This window comes from Callithrix jacchus, chromosome X, assembly GCF_049354715.1.
Source record: "Callithrix jacchus isolate 240 chromosome X, calJac240_pri, whole genome shotgun sequence".
Classification (NCBI taxonomy): Eukaryota; Metazoa; Chordata; class Mammalia; order Primates; family Cebidae; genus Callithrix; species Callithrix jacchus.
Genome location: NC_133524.1, coordinates 42,011,016 through 42,026,429, shown reverse-complemented (window position 1 = coordinate 42,026,429; position 15,414 = coordinate 42,011,016). Strand labels below are relative to the sequence as shown.

Sequence of the window (15,414 nt, the reverse complement as noted above, 5' to 3'; positions counted from 1 at the left end):
AAGGAACTTAACTCAGAAGCCTTAAAGCTCCCACACAGGTCTAAAAAACTACTGGTCTTAATAGGAAGAGCACAGACTTAAGTAAAAGAGACCTAGTTGAGTAGTGCAATTCTACCATATACTGGCTGTGGGATTTCAAACAAGCTACTTTAAGCCACTGGAATCTTGGTTTTCTTATTGATCAAATGGGAATAACACCTGCTTAACTGTGTTGCTTCGGAGCAAATATAAAGTGTCTGGCACAGGCCAAACACACAGTAAGCATTAAAGTCAGGTTCTACTCCCTTGAGTTAGTTGATATAGCTCACATAGAGGTACAAAAAGGATAGAAACTACAACAGTTCCTCCGATTCCAAACTTTAAAATGCAAAAGGGCTTGAAACCACTTCTCTGTTCTAGTAACCCTAAGGGACATGTAACACATGCCAATCAGTAATGACTACTTACAATGGCAGTAACTCTCAATGTGGGGAGGCAAGTCCTTCTATCCAGGTGGTTAAAAACAAAACACACAGAAAAACTATGCACTTTAATACCAAATTTCTTAAAATTTGGTAGAAGTTTTTCCTCAAGTTAAAATTACGCAGCTACTTAAAATTTTCTCCATAAGTAAGTGCCAAATTCAATAAATAGAAATCTATAACATAGTCCAGGACAAAACTCTCCGGAATACATTATCAAAATAATAAATGGAACAGATTTCATGAAGCAGTGATAATCTGGGCATTTCTGTTAGCACACTTAACAGGCTCTTTTGCTACATTTGTTTTCTGGAATTCAAAAGAAACCTCTCATCAAAAAAAAAAATTTTTTTTTTTTAGACAGGGTCTGGAGTGCAGTGGTGCAATCACAGCTCACTACAACCTCCGCCTGCCAGGTTCAAGTGATCCTCCCACCTCAGCCTCTCGAGTACCTGGGTCTACAGGTGAGCACCACCATGCCTCGCTAATTTTTATATTTTTTATAGAGATGGGATTTTGCCATGTTGCCCAGGCTGGTCTTGAACTCCTGGGCTCAAACCATCAGCTCACATTGGCCTCCCCAAGTGTTGTGATTACAAGGTGTGAGCCACGGAGCCTGACAATTGAAATTTTTAATAAAGGTACTTTGCACATCTGTAAGTGTGTAATCGCCAAAAGCTAAATATTGTAGAGCAAACATAGCCCTATACTACATTTTATCTTAATCAACATTTTCCCTCATGCCAATCTGAAATTACACCATTAACACACGACTTTAGATTGCCTGTCAGCCACTGTTAGAATAAACAAGGCACCAGAAGACTCAATCCACTCTTTTGAGGTGTTGGTCTAGCAGCCTTTTGTCCCGATGTCCTTAATGTCCATGATATCATTATGTCAGTATAGTCCTCCTCCTGGTTGGCCATGCATGGTACTCAAACCTGTAATCCCAGCACTTTGGAAGGCCGAGGCAGTCGGTTCACGAGGTCAGGAGATCAAGACCAACCTGATCAACATGGTGAAACCTCGTTTCTACTAAAAACACAAAAATTAGTTGGGCGTGGTGGTGTGCACCTGTAGTCCCAGCTACTCGGGAGGTGGAGGTAGAAGAAATTGCTTGAATCTGAGAGGCAAAGGTTGCAATGAGCCGAGACTGTGCCACTGCACTCCAGCCTGGCAAGAGAGCAAGACTCCGTCTCAAAACAAAAACAAAAACAAAAACAAAAAAACACCACTATTTCCAGCATTAACAGATATGAAGAACAGAAATAAACTCTAAAGTTTAAAAATGTATTCTCTTAAAATACTGCAACAAAGAAAGTTAAAATTCAGCCAATCATTGTAGGGTATTTAGTAACAAATACTGGGAAATGTCTTATATGACTTGGAAAAAGGCCACCCAACAAAGACCAAGCTATGTAGTCTATTCACTCTATATTCCTTATCTGCTTCTTAAAGAGAGCAACACTAATTGTATAAAACAAACCTAAGGAAGTTAAGCCGTTCCTGAACTTCTTGAACGTGACTATATCTACTTCCCAGCCTCACAGTTTGTGGGTCATAATCTTCATGGTCTGCAAATTAAGAAAAAATCATGCATTAAACACATGGATAAACCAAATCACTGCTGACTTCAACCTAAGAAACTAGGTCAGTTAAAATGTCATTAAACCTTTATCATTAAAAGGTAACCTAAATTCTACTAATTGGTGGTTTTTATCCATCTCCTGTTTTTCTCATAAAAATACTTTCCTGTTACATAACCAAAAGAATGTTAAATGTGCTATCAAAAATAATTCTTCAGCACAACCCCTTCGTGCAACCTTCACACACAATGAAGCAATTTATGATTGCAGCCTAAGACCAACTTAAGTGGTCTGTGAATGTGAACTAAGACCAAAAATTTTTCAATTGCCTACCTGTTATACTGAAAGGTATTTTCTTGAAGAAAAAAATATTTTAGCATAAAAATACTAATTTACACCCAAGAAGTGAGGGTAACACAAGATGCTACTCTACATGATCAACTTATCATATAATCATCATTATTACTATGTTATTAATGTCCACAAATGTGTCATTTTCCTTCAGCATTAATTACTCTATTTCCATATCAGATCCCAGACCCTATGGTATGTGCAAGTCATTTTTAAAGATTCTAATTATGTGAGCTCCTTTGGTATTGGTAATCCAAGTCTTCAAAACATTGATGTTTCTTCTCTGAACAAACTCTTGATGTGCTACAAAGATAGGACATTCATAATGTCTGGAAACATTTGGTTTTGATGCTTTGATAAAGACAAAATCCCCACATATTATGACCAACTACTTTCTAATTCCACATATACTGGAATACGCAAACAGGCATAAACATGGTCTACTTCATGAATCCAAATTTCAACAACATTGGGACTTAAAGGACTACTTGAAGAGGTTTTCTTAAGAAACTGAAAAGAAAGTCAAGTTTTAGCCCTTGCCTGGAATCCCAGCAATTTGGGAAGCCCAGGCATTAGTATTGCTTCAAGCCAGGAGTTCAAGACCAGCCTGAGCAATATAGGGAAACCCTGTTTTTTTTCTATTAAAAAAAAAAAAAAAAAAAAAAAAAAAAGCCAGGTGTGGTGGCATACACCTCTACTCCCAGCTACCTGGGAGGCTGAGACAGGAGGATGGCTTGAGGCCAGGAGTTCCAGGCTGTAGTGAGTTACGATCACACCAATGTACTCAAGCCTGGGCAATAGGAAGACCTTGTCACTCTTTAACAACAAAAAAAATCTGGGTGAGGTGGCTCATGCCTGTAATCCTAGCACACTGGGAGACCCAGGTGGGTGGATCCCCTGAGGTCAGGAGGTTGCAATGAGCCGAGTTGGTGCCACTGCACTCCAGCCTAGGCAACAGAGTTGAGACTTCATCTCAAAAAAAAAAAAAAAAAAAAAAAAAGGGGGAATCATGCAGTATGTGGTTGTTTCTGACGGACTTTTTCAAAACCACTTAGCATGTTTTCAAAGTTCATTCACATGGTACAGAATTATGTATACATTTCACTTGGGTATGTAACTGGGAATGGATAATACACTAAATTCTATGTTTAACATTTCGCAAGGTGGCTGTACCACTCTACAATCCCAAAAGGGACATAAAAAGGCTCTAATTTCTCCATAGCCTCACCAACATTTACTTGTCTTTTGTCACCCTAGCACGTATGAAGTAGTATTATCTCACTGTGGTTTTCATTTTCATTCCCCTAGTAACTAATAATGCTGAGCATCTTTTCAAGAGCTCGTTGGCCATTTATATACCTTCTCTGCAGAAATTTCTATTCAGATTTCTATTCTACTTCTTTTTCTTGCCTAGTTACCCTGGCTAATGCCTCAAGCAGAATGTTAAACAGAAGCAGCTGAAGTGGACATCACTGTCTCATTCCTGATCCTAAGGGGAAAGCAACCAGTCTTTTTGCCATTAATTAGTATGATGTTAGCTGCTGTTTTTTTTTTTTTTTTTTGATACTCTTGATCAGGTTGAGGAAGTTCCCTTCTATTCCTAGTTTGAGCCTTTTTATATTGAAAAGAGGTTGGACTGGACAAATGCTTTTTCTGCATCTATTAAGATACGTGGTTTTGGTAGTTTCTACTATTGTTGGATGGAGTATTCCACAGATGTCTGTTAGGTCTGTGGCCTGTTAGGAACAGGGCCACACAGTGGGAGGTGAGTGGCAGGTGAGTGGCAGATGAGTGAGCATTACTACCTTGCTTGCGAGTCCCTCACCCTCAAGTCCACGGAAAAATTGTCTTCCACAAAATCAGTTCCTGGTGCCAAAAATGTTGGGGACTGCAAGTTTACAGCATTCAAATATTTTTTGAATACTTTCGGCAAATTTGGAATACTCTCACTATCTGATGTCACTTGTTTTTGGCCTAACTACTTCCTTTAAGATGTCTCATAAGCCAAGTCTTAGAGCAACAAATTCTCTCAGTCTTTATCTGGTAATTTCTTTAATTTGCCTTCAGATTTTAAAGACGATTCTGCTGAATGTAAAATTCTTGGTTATCAGGTCTGTACCCTAACCCTGGCACTTTGAGTATGTTGTCCTATTACCTTCTGACTGTAGTATTTCTGATGAGAAATCAGCTGTTAATTTTTATTGGGGTTTCCTTGTGCAGGACGACTCATTTTTCTCTTACTACTTTCTAACTGTTCTCTTTGACTGTAATGTGTCTCAGCCTGAAGCTCTTTGGATTTACCCTATTTGAAATTCTTTGAGCTTATCTTTCATCAAATTTGGGACATTTTCAGTGACTGTCTCTTTCTGTCACTCTCATTCTTCTGGTATTCCCATTATAAGTACGTTGGTCCCCTTCACGGTACCCCATATTTTCCTGATATTCTGTTCACTTGGTCACCTTTCCTCTGTTCTTCAGATTGCATTTTTTTTTTTGAGATAGAGTCTCACTGTCACCCAGGCTGGAGTACAATGGCACAATCTCAGGTCACTGCAAAATCTGCCTCCCAGGTTCAAGTGATTCTCCTGCCTCAGCCTCCCAAGTAGCTGGGACTACAGGTGTGTACCACCATGCCCAGCTAATTTCTTGTATTTTTAGCAGAGATGGTGTTTCACTATGTTAGCCAGGATGGTTTCAATCTCCTGACCTTGTGATGTACCCACCTCGGCCTCTGAAAGTACTGGGACTACAGGCGTGAGCAACCATGCCTGGCTAGATTGCATAATTTCTACTATCTATCTTCAAGTTTACCGATTCATTCTTCTCCCAGCTCAAATCTATCGTTTAGCCCCTCTTATGAATATTTCATTTTGGTTACACTTTTCAAGTACAAAATTTCTACATGATTTTTAAAATAAAATTTCTCTTTACTATCCAATTTAGATTAGATATTGTCATCATACTTTTAAAAAATTCTTTAGACATGGTTTTCTTCAGTTCTAGGAGCATATTTCTAATTCACATCTTTGCTGTCAAGCCTAACAAAGCCCTCCATCTGGCCTCCTCCAAAAGTAGTTTTTGTGTCAGTCTACAGATCAAATCTTCCTATTTGTTTGCATGCCTCAATTTTTGTCAATAAAACCTGGAATTGGATATACTGCAACAACCTGAATACTGATTTCCCTTCTCCCACTCATTTGCTAGCTTGTTTAGTGATTGGGCTAAGTCTATGAAATCTATTTCCCTCACAGTGTATATCCTCCAATAGGTCTGCCCAGATGTTTTCCCTCTTCTTTTAATCCTTTAGCTTGCCTATCTAGGAATTGCTCCTGGGTCAGTATAAGCCCCTTATTGGCCAAACACTATATTTAAGCCTCCTTGACCAGTAGATTTTTACCCTTTGCCACTGGATGTCTGTGTGGCTTAGAGGCCACTATCACACCGCTCAAAAAGTTTATGTTTTTGTCCTATGTTCAGTCAGAGACTAGTAGCTTGCATGATCCCTTCTCAATCACTCCGGCAAAGATGCAATCTTGAATATGTACACAGTCTTCCATACTGCCAGGAATACATGTAATTTTCATGTCTGGCTTCCGAAGCGTTACCCCTGAGTCAGGGCAGCTTATTATTCATCCAGTGCTCTGTCTGGTCAAAGATATATTTGAGTCCACTGTGTTGGTGAAGCTTTCACCCTTTGCTGATGGATCAATATGCAGCTTGGGGAATGTTTTCAATTCGTCCCATGTCCAGCTCTGGTTGTTTCTTCGTAGGTGCAGCCTAATGCGTACACATAGCATTCTTGACCCCCAGGGTAAACTGTGATCACAAGAGGGTTTGTCTTGGCTCTTTATCTAGATCTTTCTGTTAAACTTCTGGTTGCTCATCTGTGTGACTTGCTGATACCAGTACAAGGGAGCCACAAGCACTCTCTTAATTCTTCTTCACCCAAAACTCCATTTGTGATAATACCCTTAGGCATGGTATGGTTTGGTCCAAAGAAAGTTGGTCCCTTCATGCATAACTACAGAGCACAGCATCCTCACACCTTCTCTCACCGTCTGGCCCAGAACATCTATGCTACTATGCAGGAGATGAAGGCAGGACAGCAGCTAACTTCTCCCAACATGATATTCCTGCCTTAAGAAATGGTACCGGTGTTGAGGGGTGGGATCAAACTCTCCGATTTTCTCAGATTGCACTCCCTGACATATAATTTCCACCCTGTGAGCAAGCTCGGTTGGAGATAATCAGAGCCCCAGTATTCTCAGCCTGCCATGCCTTAAGTAAAGCATTTGCACTACAAGTAGGCACTGAGTGCGGTAAAGGAGTCTCAGTTTTCTTGGACATGACTGTCTGGAACAAAGCTTCTGCCACATAGTACTAAAAAGGATCAGAAATGTCAGCAGACTGCACTTCGTGTGGTCAAACTATAGCCCTAGACTGGCAGCCATGGGGAGCCCGATTCTTAGTTACACCTGCCTGGAGTGGAGTTTCCACACAAGAAAGTTGTATCTGAGCATGGGGAGAAGAGAGTAAGTTGTGGCTCAAATGCTATAGACTCTTGTTGTTTTTCTGACGACAGATTTTCTTGAGTGTTTCTCCCCATTTGCTATACTCCCTTAGGACAATTTTCAGGTACTTTAAATGACTATTTTTAATATTTTTCTCCAAATAAATGGTTGTTTTGTTAAGATCTGCTGAGCATTTTACTCTGTCATTCCAGACATGAAAATCCTCACCCCCTTGGGTTTATTTTCATCACATAATCTACATCTGTTAGTTGGCATTTTTATTTATATAGTATTTTCCTATTTTATTTTCATTACTAATTTTTGACTTAATTATGGCGAGTGAAAACCCAAATCCTGTGTCCTTTGGCATGTCAACATAATTGCTGAGCACTTTCTTACTTTCTGAAATAGAATCATCAAGGATCATGTAGTACTTTCCCTGCTGCAGGCCTGGAAACAGCCATTTCTCCAGGAAGGTATAAATTGTTCACAAAATGGGTAATACCCAATTATTTTTAAACCACAAAGAAGCCACACAGACTTAATAGTACTTCACGGATGATGTGTAGGAATGAGTCCAAATTGAGAAAATCTAGCACAGGATTTGCATCCTAACAGAGCAGTGTTGATCAATGACACTCATAAAGAAATCTTCTTCTGTGAAAAACGTTCCTATAAAAACTGTCACTGTTGGATGGAAAAGACTGGGAAGAAGTAACAGAAAATGACAGTCCTAAGTAAATGGAATGCAAAAATCTGACCTACAGTGAAGCTGTGTTATCCGACTCTATCCAGAAACAAGAAAAAATGGTTAACTAAACTTTTAATAAGTAGTGAAGTCAGTACAACGACTATTCTACCAGAGTTAAAACTTGAATGAAAACTAAAAGGTAGTTTATGCTTTACTGTATGCATATGAAAAACTTTTAAAGAATGATTTGTCTAAGCACCAGTGTATGAAAGCACTTGTAATGAGAAATGAATAAATACTGTAAAGAATTTTACTAAGTCCATTCTTTTACCTAAATGTTTAAAAGAGGTAAAAATCAGCTGATCATGCTTACTAAGGAAATGTTTTTCCCCCCCAAAGCTAAAGATGCTAGTGAAAATAAAATAGAGGCAGGACAAACCATTGGTAAAATGGTTATCAGAAATTGAGAACATCAGTGAACTATGGAAGCCTGATGTTATCTTGCCAAGTAATATGCCTCATATCTAATGGGATTCATCCAACACTTTTATTACAGAGGCAAACCTCACAATTTACTTTAGAATTGCAAATTCAGAAATGTTACTAGATGACGTTACCACAGAAGTGATTTAACATTGTAAAAAGTTTATTTTAATAGAAGAATTCTACTAGTTTTAAATATTATTTCCCCCACCCCCATATTTAAGAATCTGCAGACTCATCAATACTAATCAAGAGTAGTGTAATAAATTGGGAGAAGAGAAGATACCAAGGTTGGGAGAAGAAAAGGTATGATGTTAATAAATTCAGAGGGGAATCTACTATACGCCAAACATTATTCTAGCATAAATAACCTGCCCATGGTCATACAGCTAACGTTTGGGTCATGTTTCAGACTCACATCTCTTGGTTTGCAGGTATACAGACAACATAAGGAGAGGAAACTGAAGAATGTAATCATTCCTGTGACAACGTCGAAATGAGGCAGTAACTCATGTAGAATTGTATTAAAATGTAGCAGAAAACCCTAATGAGACAGTAGGGTCCCCAACTTCTGACAATGAAATTAAACACCACATGCAAATGAAGTAAATAACAATTAGCATTAAAGCACATATCAAGTATATGGCTCCACTCTGGGGAGCCCTCCTTGGCAACCATGAGGGCTTTGTACTACCAGGAAGAGATTATAATCATAACAAAAAGTCTGAGTTATATTATACTAGACCCAAATGCTTGGGTATATATACTACACATAAACCTCTTGTTTATCTGATTTTGAGTGCTTTTGGCATAGAACATAAATCACGTGGCTGTACGTCTGTATTGCCTTGATTGTTCTATTATACTGCTTAGAAGGAACCTAGGACTGAAATGCTAAGACCACTGCCTGTTGCTCATCAGCGGCCTAACACTTACATTGCTTGTATAGCTCTACAATCTATTGGCCCTGAGGGGATACATGGAAGAACAGAGTCGACACTATCACTGAGAATATCAGAAGAGTTGCTTAATTTTTATGTTTATCTCAATTTTATTGGGAAGTGTACGTAAGTATTAAGCAAAAATCTGGTAATTCATAAGCACCAGGGGATTTTATTCAACAATGTCAAAAGTCTCCTCAAATGAGTATTATAAATATTCTCATTTTTAACATACTATAGGGTTCTGCAGATCCTACATAACATGTGAAATGAATGGTAAGTTGAGTAATCAGTATGCTTAACTCTATCATTAACATTGGTAATACAGTATTTTCTTATATATTGCTCTGGAAACAAACTTGAAACTACAAAGTATCAATAGGGAAGGGGGCATGAATTTGTAGCAAGACAGAGGAGGTATATATTGAGAAGCCATCCCTACTCTTACACACACAGATTGACACAACTGTCAGAGGGCAAAAGAGCACTGACACAGGGCTCCACATACGGCAGGCACTTAAAATCAGGGTCTGTTGAAATCATACGAAAATTTATTCTAAACATGTTCAAACAATTTTACACTTTGAATTCCAATGTAAACATATAGATTCTTATAGCCAGCCTCCCATCTCTACTCTTATGATTGTTAAATTCATGAAGTCTTGAAGCACTTACAAAACACAGGTTTGGGATTATAAAAGAATTATAATGTAAGAACAGATTTAGACAAAACAAGTTTCCTTTTAAAAAGCTAAAGGTGGAGGTTAAGGACAAAAAGGTTGAAAATGAGTCAAGTACATTCTTAAGAAGGTAGCAATCAATTGTAATAAAGGCAGGCAGAGCTCCCAAGGCAGGGAAGAAATACTTACTTAACAAGGAGAATAGGAGAAGGCAAGCACTTAGTGAAGAGCCCTAAAATACTGGCCTACAGTTTAGGTTGTCTAAGAGTTGGGAGTAATAGTGGATCTTAAACCCATAAAGGAACATGGTTTATATTTCTAAGATAATTAATGCAAAAAGAGTCACTGTTATCTCCCATAGTTCATTTAAGCTTACAATACATACCTCTAGCATATAGTCTCATGCTTTCCATGTAAGTTGCAAGGTTTTCTGCTACCAAAGTAACTAGGGCATGATTGTGTTGAAGTTGATTGATTAAGTCATGGCGATAAAACACATGGGGACTTCGCTGAGTTTGACTGAAACGAGAAGAACTTAACAATATAATTAGGCAATTAAGCTCTGTTGTAATCAGAAGAGTTTGTACTACCTAAATTCTTAGCAACTGAATTAAAAACTTAAAAATTATACTTTTGTACATTTAATGAAAAATCACAACCAATTTAAACTCTTCAAAAAATGAGACATTTATCACATTATTCTTACTTTGCACAAAAAGCATCCATCAGTATTCTACAACTTTACCAAATGGGAGTATACCTCAACGACTAATTTCTATACTTCAATAATACCAAAGCGCTTGTGTTACATAATTATTCCCAAAATTATGAAACAAACATTTTTTGTAAGACTACGCTACAGTTGTAATGAAGAATTTAATCAAAGAAAATGCTTTCAGTAAAATTTTATTTATTAGCTATTTAAGAAAACATCCTGGGACACTTGGTTTGTAGCCAAGTTTGCCCATAGGTGTAGGTGACACCACAAAGACTAATCTGCTTTGCTATCTTCATTGAAACCCTAATCTGTTCTACTACCTTCACTGAAGCCAATCAACTTTCACAGTCAAAACTACTATTTTAGTGGAGACAAAGCCACGGTTCCTTGGGTGAATATGTGAACTACTGTGTCTACTTCAACAGATAAATGCATTCATTTGAGAAAGGCTGAAAGGCACATGTGCAATGGGCCAAACATACTCAAAATATGCGCCTCGAATAAATATTGTTAATGAGAGATATGTCTCAATTTCTTACACTGTTTATCTCCATACCTTTTCCAATTTGATAATTTTTTCTAGCCTTGGGGGAAAGAAATGAGACAAAGTTCAACTGTTTAAATAAAGACATACACACAACCTTTTCTGTCTTAGGTATAATCATAGTAATCTAGAGCTATAAAGGATCTTGGCAATAATTTAATCTTACACATAAAGAAAACAACTTTTTTTTTTTAAGAGTCTCACTCTGTTGCTCAGGCTGGAATGCAGTGGTGCAATCTCAGCTCACTGCCACCTCTGCTTCCTGGGCTCAGAGATTCTAATGCCTCAGCCTCCCAAGTAGCTGGGACTATAGGCACATGTCACCACACCTGGCTAATTTTTGCATTTTTTAGTAGACACGGGGTTTCACCATGTTGGCCAGGCTGGTCTCAAACTCCTGTCCTCAGGTGATCCGCCCTCCTCAGCCTCCCAAAGTTCTGGGATTATAGGGGTGAGCCACCATGCCCGGCCAAACATGATTCTTTACAGAATTTTCACAAGATTAAACTCCTGGTTTGACACAAGATTCACATCTACGAATCCTGACTGCACTGTGAATATTCCTTCTACTGCACCCTGCTTTCTCTCCACATGATTTTTCCTTTTAATGTTATCAATTCCAACTCCATTACCAGAAAATAGAAGGACAAATTATTTCAGTAACCAGAATTTGATACCTAAGATAGTTTAAGATAGCTATTAAAATTTCGCTAAAATAAATGTTTAAAAATTCTGAAACTGTATCTTGTCATCTTTCATCAATTTAAATGTCCTTGTGGTCTAATCCAACTTTAAACACATACCATGAAACTTCCTGGCATACTTGCTAGAAATATAGTATGTATGTAATAATAATTTTGAACCAAGAACCCAAAGGCAATATTATCTTGATTCTGAATATTTATCACTTAACTGTGGCTTACTTCCTCATTAATAAAACAAAGGAGGTAGACATAATAAAGGATTCTTTTGTTCGAAACAAACATTTCTTCTATAGCCTCTTCTTTTTCACTCCACTAATTTTAATATTTGCATTTGTCAGCTGATACACTGTTTCATTTCAATAAAGTACATAAACTTAAATATTGTAATTTTCTATGTTAAAAAGTCTTACCTCAAATTTTGAGGTGCTTCACCAAACAAACTACAAATTTCTCTAATCTGTTTCAGTGCGGGAATAACCCATTTGTCATTTGTGCGAAGTTCTTCTATAAAGCGATCTATCCATTGGATCTTTTGTGTATCACGGTCCTTAAACAAATGATTTCAATGTTTTAAGTAGATTGATAGGAGAATTTTATTTTCAAATTATTTTGAGAATTATAAAATAAAATCTTTTCTTTTAAAATTGGCAACAAAAGCATCATGTTGTAGTTACAGTAAAGAGTTTAATTTAAATAATAGTAAAAGCTTTATGTTTGTTTTTATTTCACATTTACTACCAAAACTCCAAAAAGTATAGCACTATTATAAAAGCAAAGTATTATATGTACTGAAATATATCTACACACATTACAGATCCTAAGTATTTAGGCACACTGACAGAAAGTTTGATTTTCCAAGTCTGCCAGAGGGTAGGTATTGAGTTTTATCCAGTATTTTAAGAGATTCTACCTTATCATAAAATCCGTAATTAATATATAACAACACACTGTTACTCTAAATGGGCCAAGTTTTAGTACAGTGAAGAACACTAAAAATGTTTATTTTACTAAGAAAATAGAATGGCAACTACATTTAAAAATAATCACCAAAATAAAAATAAAGAAACATACATACAAGGAGAGAAAAAGGACAGAAACAGATATAAACAATCAAAAATTAATAAATGTTATTATAAGCTCAAAATTATTTCTATTATGGTATTTTACTTCTCAAACCTTAGTTACCTTCACCTTTTTCCGTAAAGTCAACAGTAATCAGTAACTGCAAGTTTGTGTGTCTAACAATTTTGTAAGCTTGGATTATTTTATTTTTGCAAAAAGGGAAAGGAAAACAATTTTGTGGAGTTTTTTTTCTTCCCCTTAAACTCAAGTTTGGAGTTATTCTGTAATACACAGATATTCCTTTTTTGGTAGCAAAATTAGAATGATACTCTTAAATGATATACACTAAACATTTTCTACATCAGTAAAAGTCTTTCTACATCAATAATCCTTTTAATGGCTGCATAATACAACCTCACATAAATTTTATCATGCCTGTAATCCCAACACTTTGGGAGGCTGAGGTGGGTGGATCACTTGAGGTCAGGAGTTCGAGACCCGCCTGGCCAACATGGCAAAACCCCGTCTCTAGTAAAACTACAAAACAATCAGCTAGGCGTGGTGGCACACGCCTGTAATCCCAGCTACTGGGGAGGTTAAGGTAGGAGACTAGCTTGACCCCAGGAGGCGGAGGTTACAGTGAGCCTAGATCATGCCACTGTACTCCAGCCTGGGCGACAGAGTGAGACTCCATTTTAAAAAAAAAAAAAAAAGGATTTATTAAGGCGGCTTCCACATGTTCATGTCTATAAACACTAATGAATGTCCTTGTGGGTACCTCTTTGTATCCTTTTTCACGATTTCTGGGTTTAATAGTGTATACCTTTTTAAGGTCATGAAAAAATTTATGATCAAATGTACACTTTCACAGCAGTCTTGGCAAGCAGAAGGGAAAAAAGTGGCAGTGGGAGAATGACTTTTAAAAATTTATTTCCCAAACAATAAATGAAAGTTGAAGCTGAAAAAAGGCAAAATCTACTAAATTCAATGAAATCCAGAACCTATTCATGAATAAATGTGTAAAACACTATGCCAGGCACTGATACTAATAGATATTTAAAAGAGAAGTTACTAGTTAAAAGCCCTGATAGCAAATGTACTGCTTTCATTCAAAACTCCTCAGAAGAACCCTTGGTTTAATGAATTATCACTATTTAATTTGGTGAATAAATACCTAACAAACTGTCCCAAGTAAGCATAATCAAAACCTGAGTAGTATCTACATTAATATACCTTCCTGAGCTTTTCTTAGCTCTTACCCAAATGCCAGTTCATCAATGTAACAAATAGTTTTTATTAACAAGTGAAAAATTACTCAGCAATGTTCACTTTACCATGTGCTAAAAAAATACAAAAGCTACAAATTAGAATGTAGGGAAATTGTGTGATTTGCTCATTGTGGAGGCACTAAATGCTTTACTAGTTAGGATATTCTACTAATTTTTCTTAACTTCCCTATAAGCCAAGAAAACCTAATTTCTCTTGCCTCTAAAGTCCCTAATCAGCTTTAATATTTTATGATCTATTCAAAACTGGCATTTCAGAACCATACACTTGATAATACCACCACTGTACAATCTGTTCTGTTTGTACTTTCTCCCAAGGAGATTCAAATGCTTTTCAGATGAGTCACAAAACCTTGATGTACAGATCCTATGGCAGACTAATGAACACAAAAAGTCAATTCGGAAAAATCATTCAAAAACTAACAATGTCAGAGTAATACAGAACTATCCTGTAACTAAGCCCCTCTAACTGAAGGGGAAAGGTCACAAAAAGAGCAAAGCAGTACATCCTTACCTGGGAGCAACTATAATCTAGTATTTTTATGTGGGCACTGAGAGCCAGGTCCATGATATCTACAGGCACATCATCACTGTGGGCCAGATTCCACAAAAGGTTCAACACTTTGTGTGCCATCACACCATCTTTATCATCTTCTGCAAGACGACGTATTAGCTCAAGTAGCTTTTCACGTTGCTTTTTACTCGCATTTGTCCAACTGGCCTAGAAAAAAATGAAGTGACATGAAAACAACACATTTAGTCACCACTTCATAAATTGCCACCAGGTTAACAATGTTCAAATTCATCAGAAAAACAACAGAGCTGAGCACAGAATGACTCAATGAGATCTGATAATACAGTTAACTGGGTATTTTTTATAGGACAGAGTTAAATTCCAAAAAAGAAAAAAAAATGATACATTATCTCAATTTAGATGACACACACCATTAAAAACTCTTAAATACATTTTTTTTTAAAAACCTCTGAAGTGGTATACAACATGGTTACCATACTGGTGGAAGGGTAGGGTACTGATGGCATTTTGTGAGTACAGGCTGGGGATGCTGCTAAGCAATATGGGAAAAGCCTTATGTGTAAAATTACTGCTACTGTTCAAATGTCCCCTCCAAAACTCACATTAAGCTGGGACCATGCCTCTTGCACTTTCCAACCTTCAGAACTGTAAGCCAAATAAAATTCTGTTCTTTGTTGTTATAACAGCAGAAAATGGACTAAGTTGCTAATCAGTGTTTATAGACAGTAAACTGAAATGAACCTAATGTCAAACGGTAGAAGAACGATTAGTTCCTAAGAAACTTAAAAGAAATACACATGGACCGTATCAGGATCCTGATTAAAACTCACTTCTAAAATGAAGATGTATGACCTAAGACAT

The 15,414-nt window shown here is 37.1% G+C and overlaps 1 protein-coding gene across 31 annotated transcripts in view; it reads right to left on the bottom strand.

Annotated features, from left to right (window-relative positions):
- Positions 1-15,414, bottom strand: part of USP9X (ubiquitin specific peptidase 9 X-linked) — a 152,533-nt gene that overhangs the window by 68,382 nt on the left and 68,737 nt on the right. For 16 of the 31 annotated variants that reach the window (XM_078364063.1, XM_078364064.1, XM_035288928.3 and 13 more), the window contains 4 exons: positions 14,533-14,739; positions 12,081-12,217; positions 10,090-10,223; positions 1,948-2,035 (listed from right to left, as the gene is read on the bottom strand). In XM_078364063.1, the coding sequence (XP_078220189.1) occupies positions 1,948-2,035; positions 10,090-10,223; positions 12,081-12,217; positions 14,533-14,739 (566 nt within the window). Of the gene's footprint in view, positions 1-1,947; positions 2,036-10,089; positions 10,239-12,080; positions 12,218-14,532; positions 14,740-15,414 lie in introns of all 31 variants that reach the window. The other 15 variants (XM_078364058.1, XM_054251121.2, XM_078364067.1 and 12 more) reach the window with 1 other exon arrangement.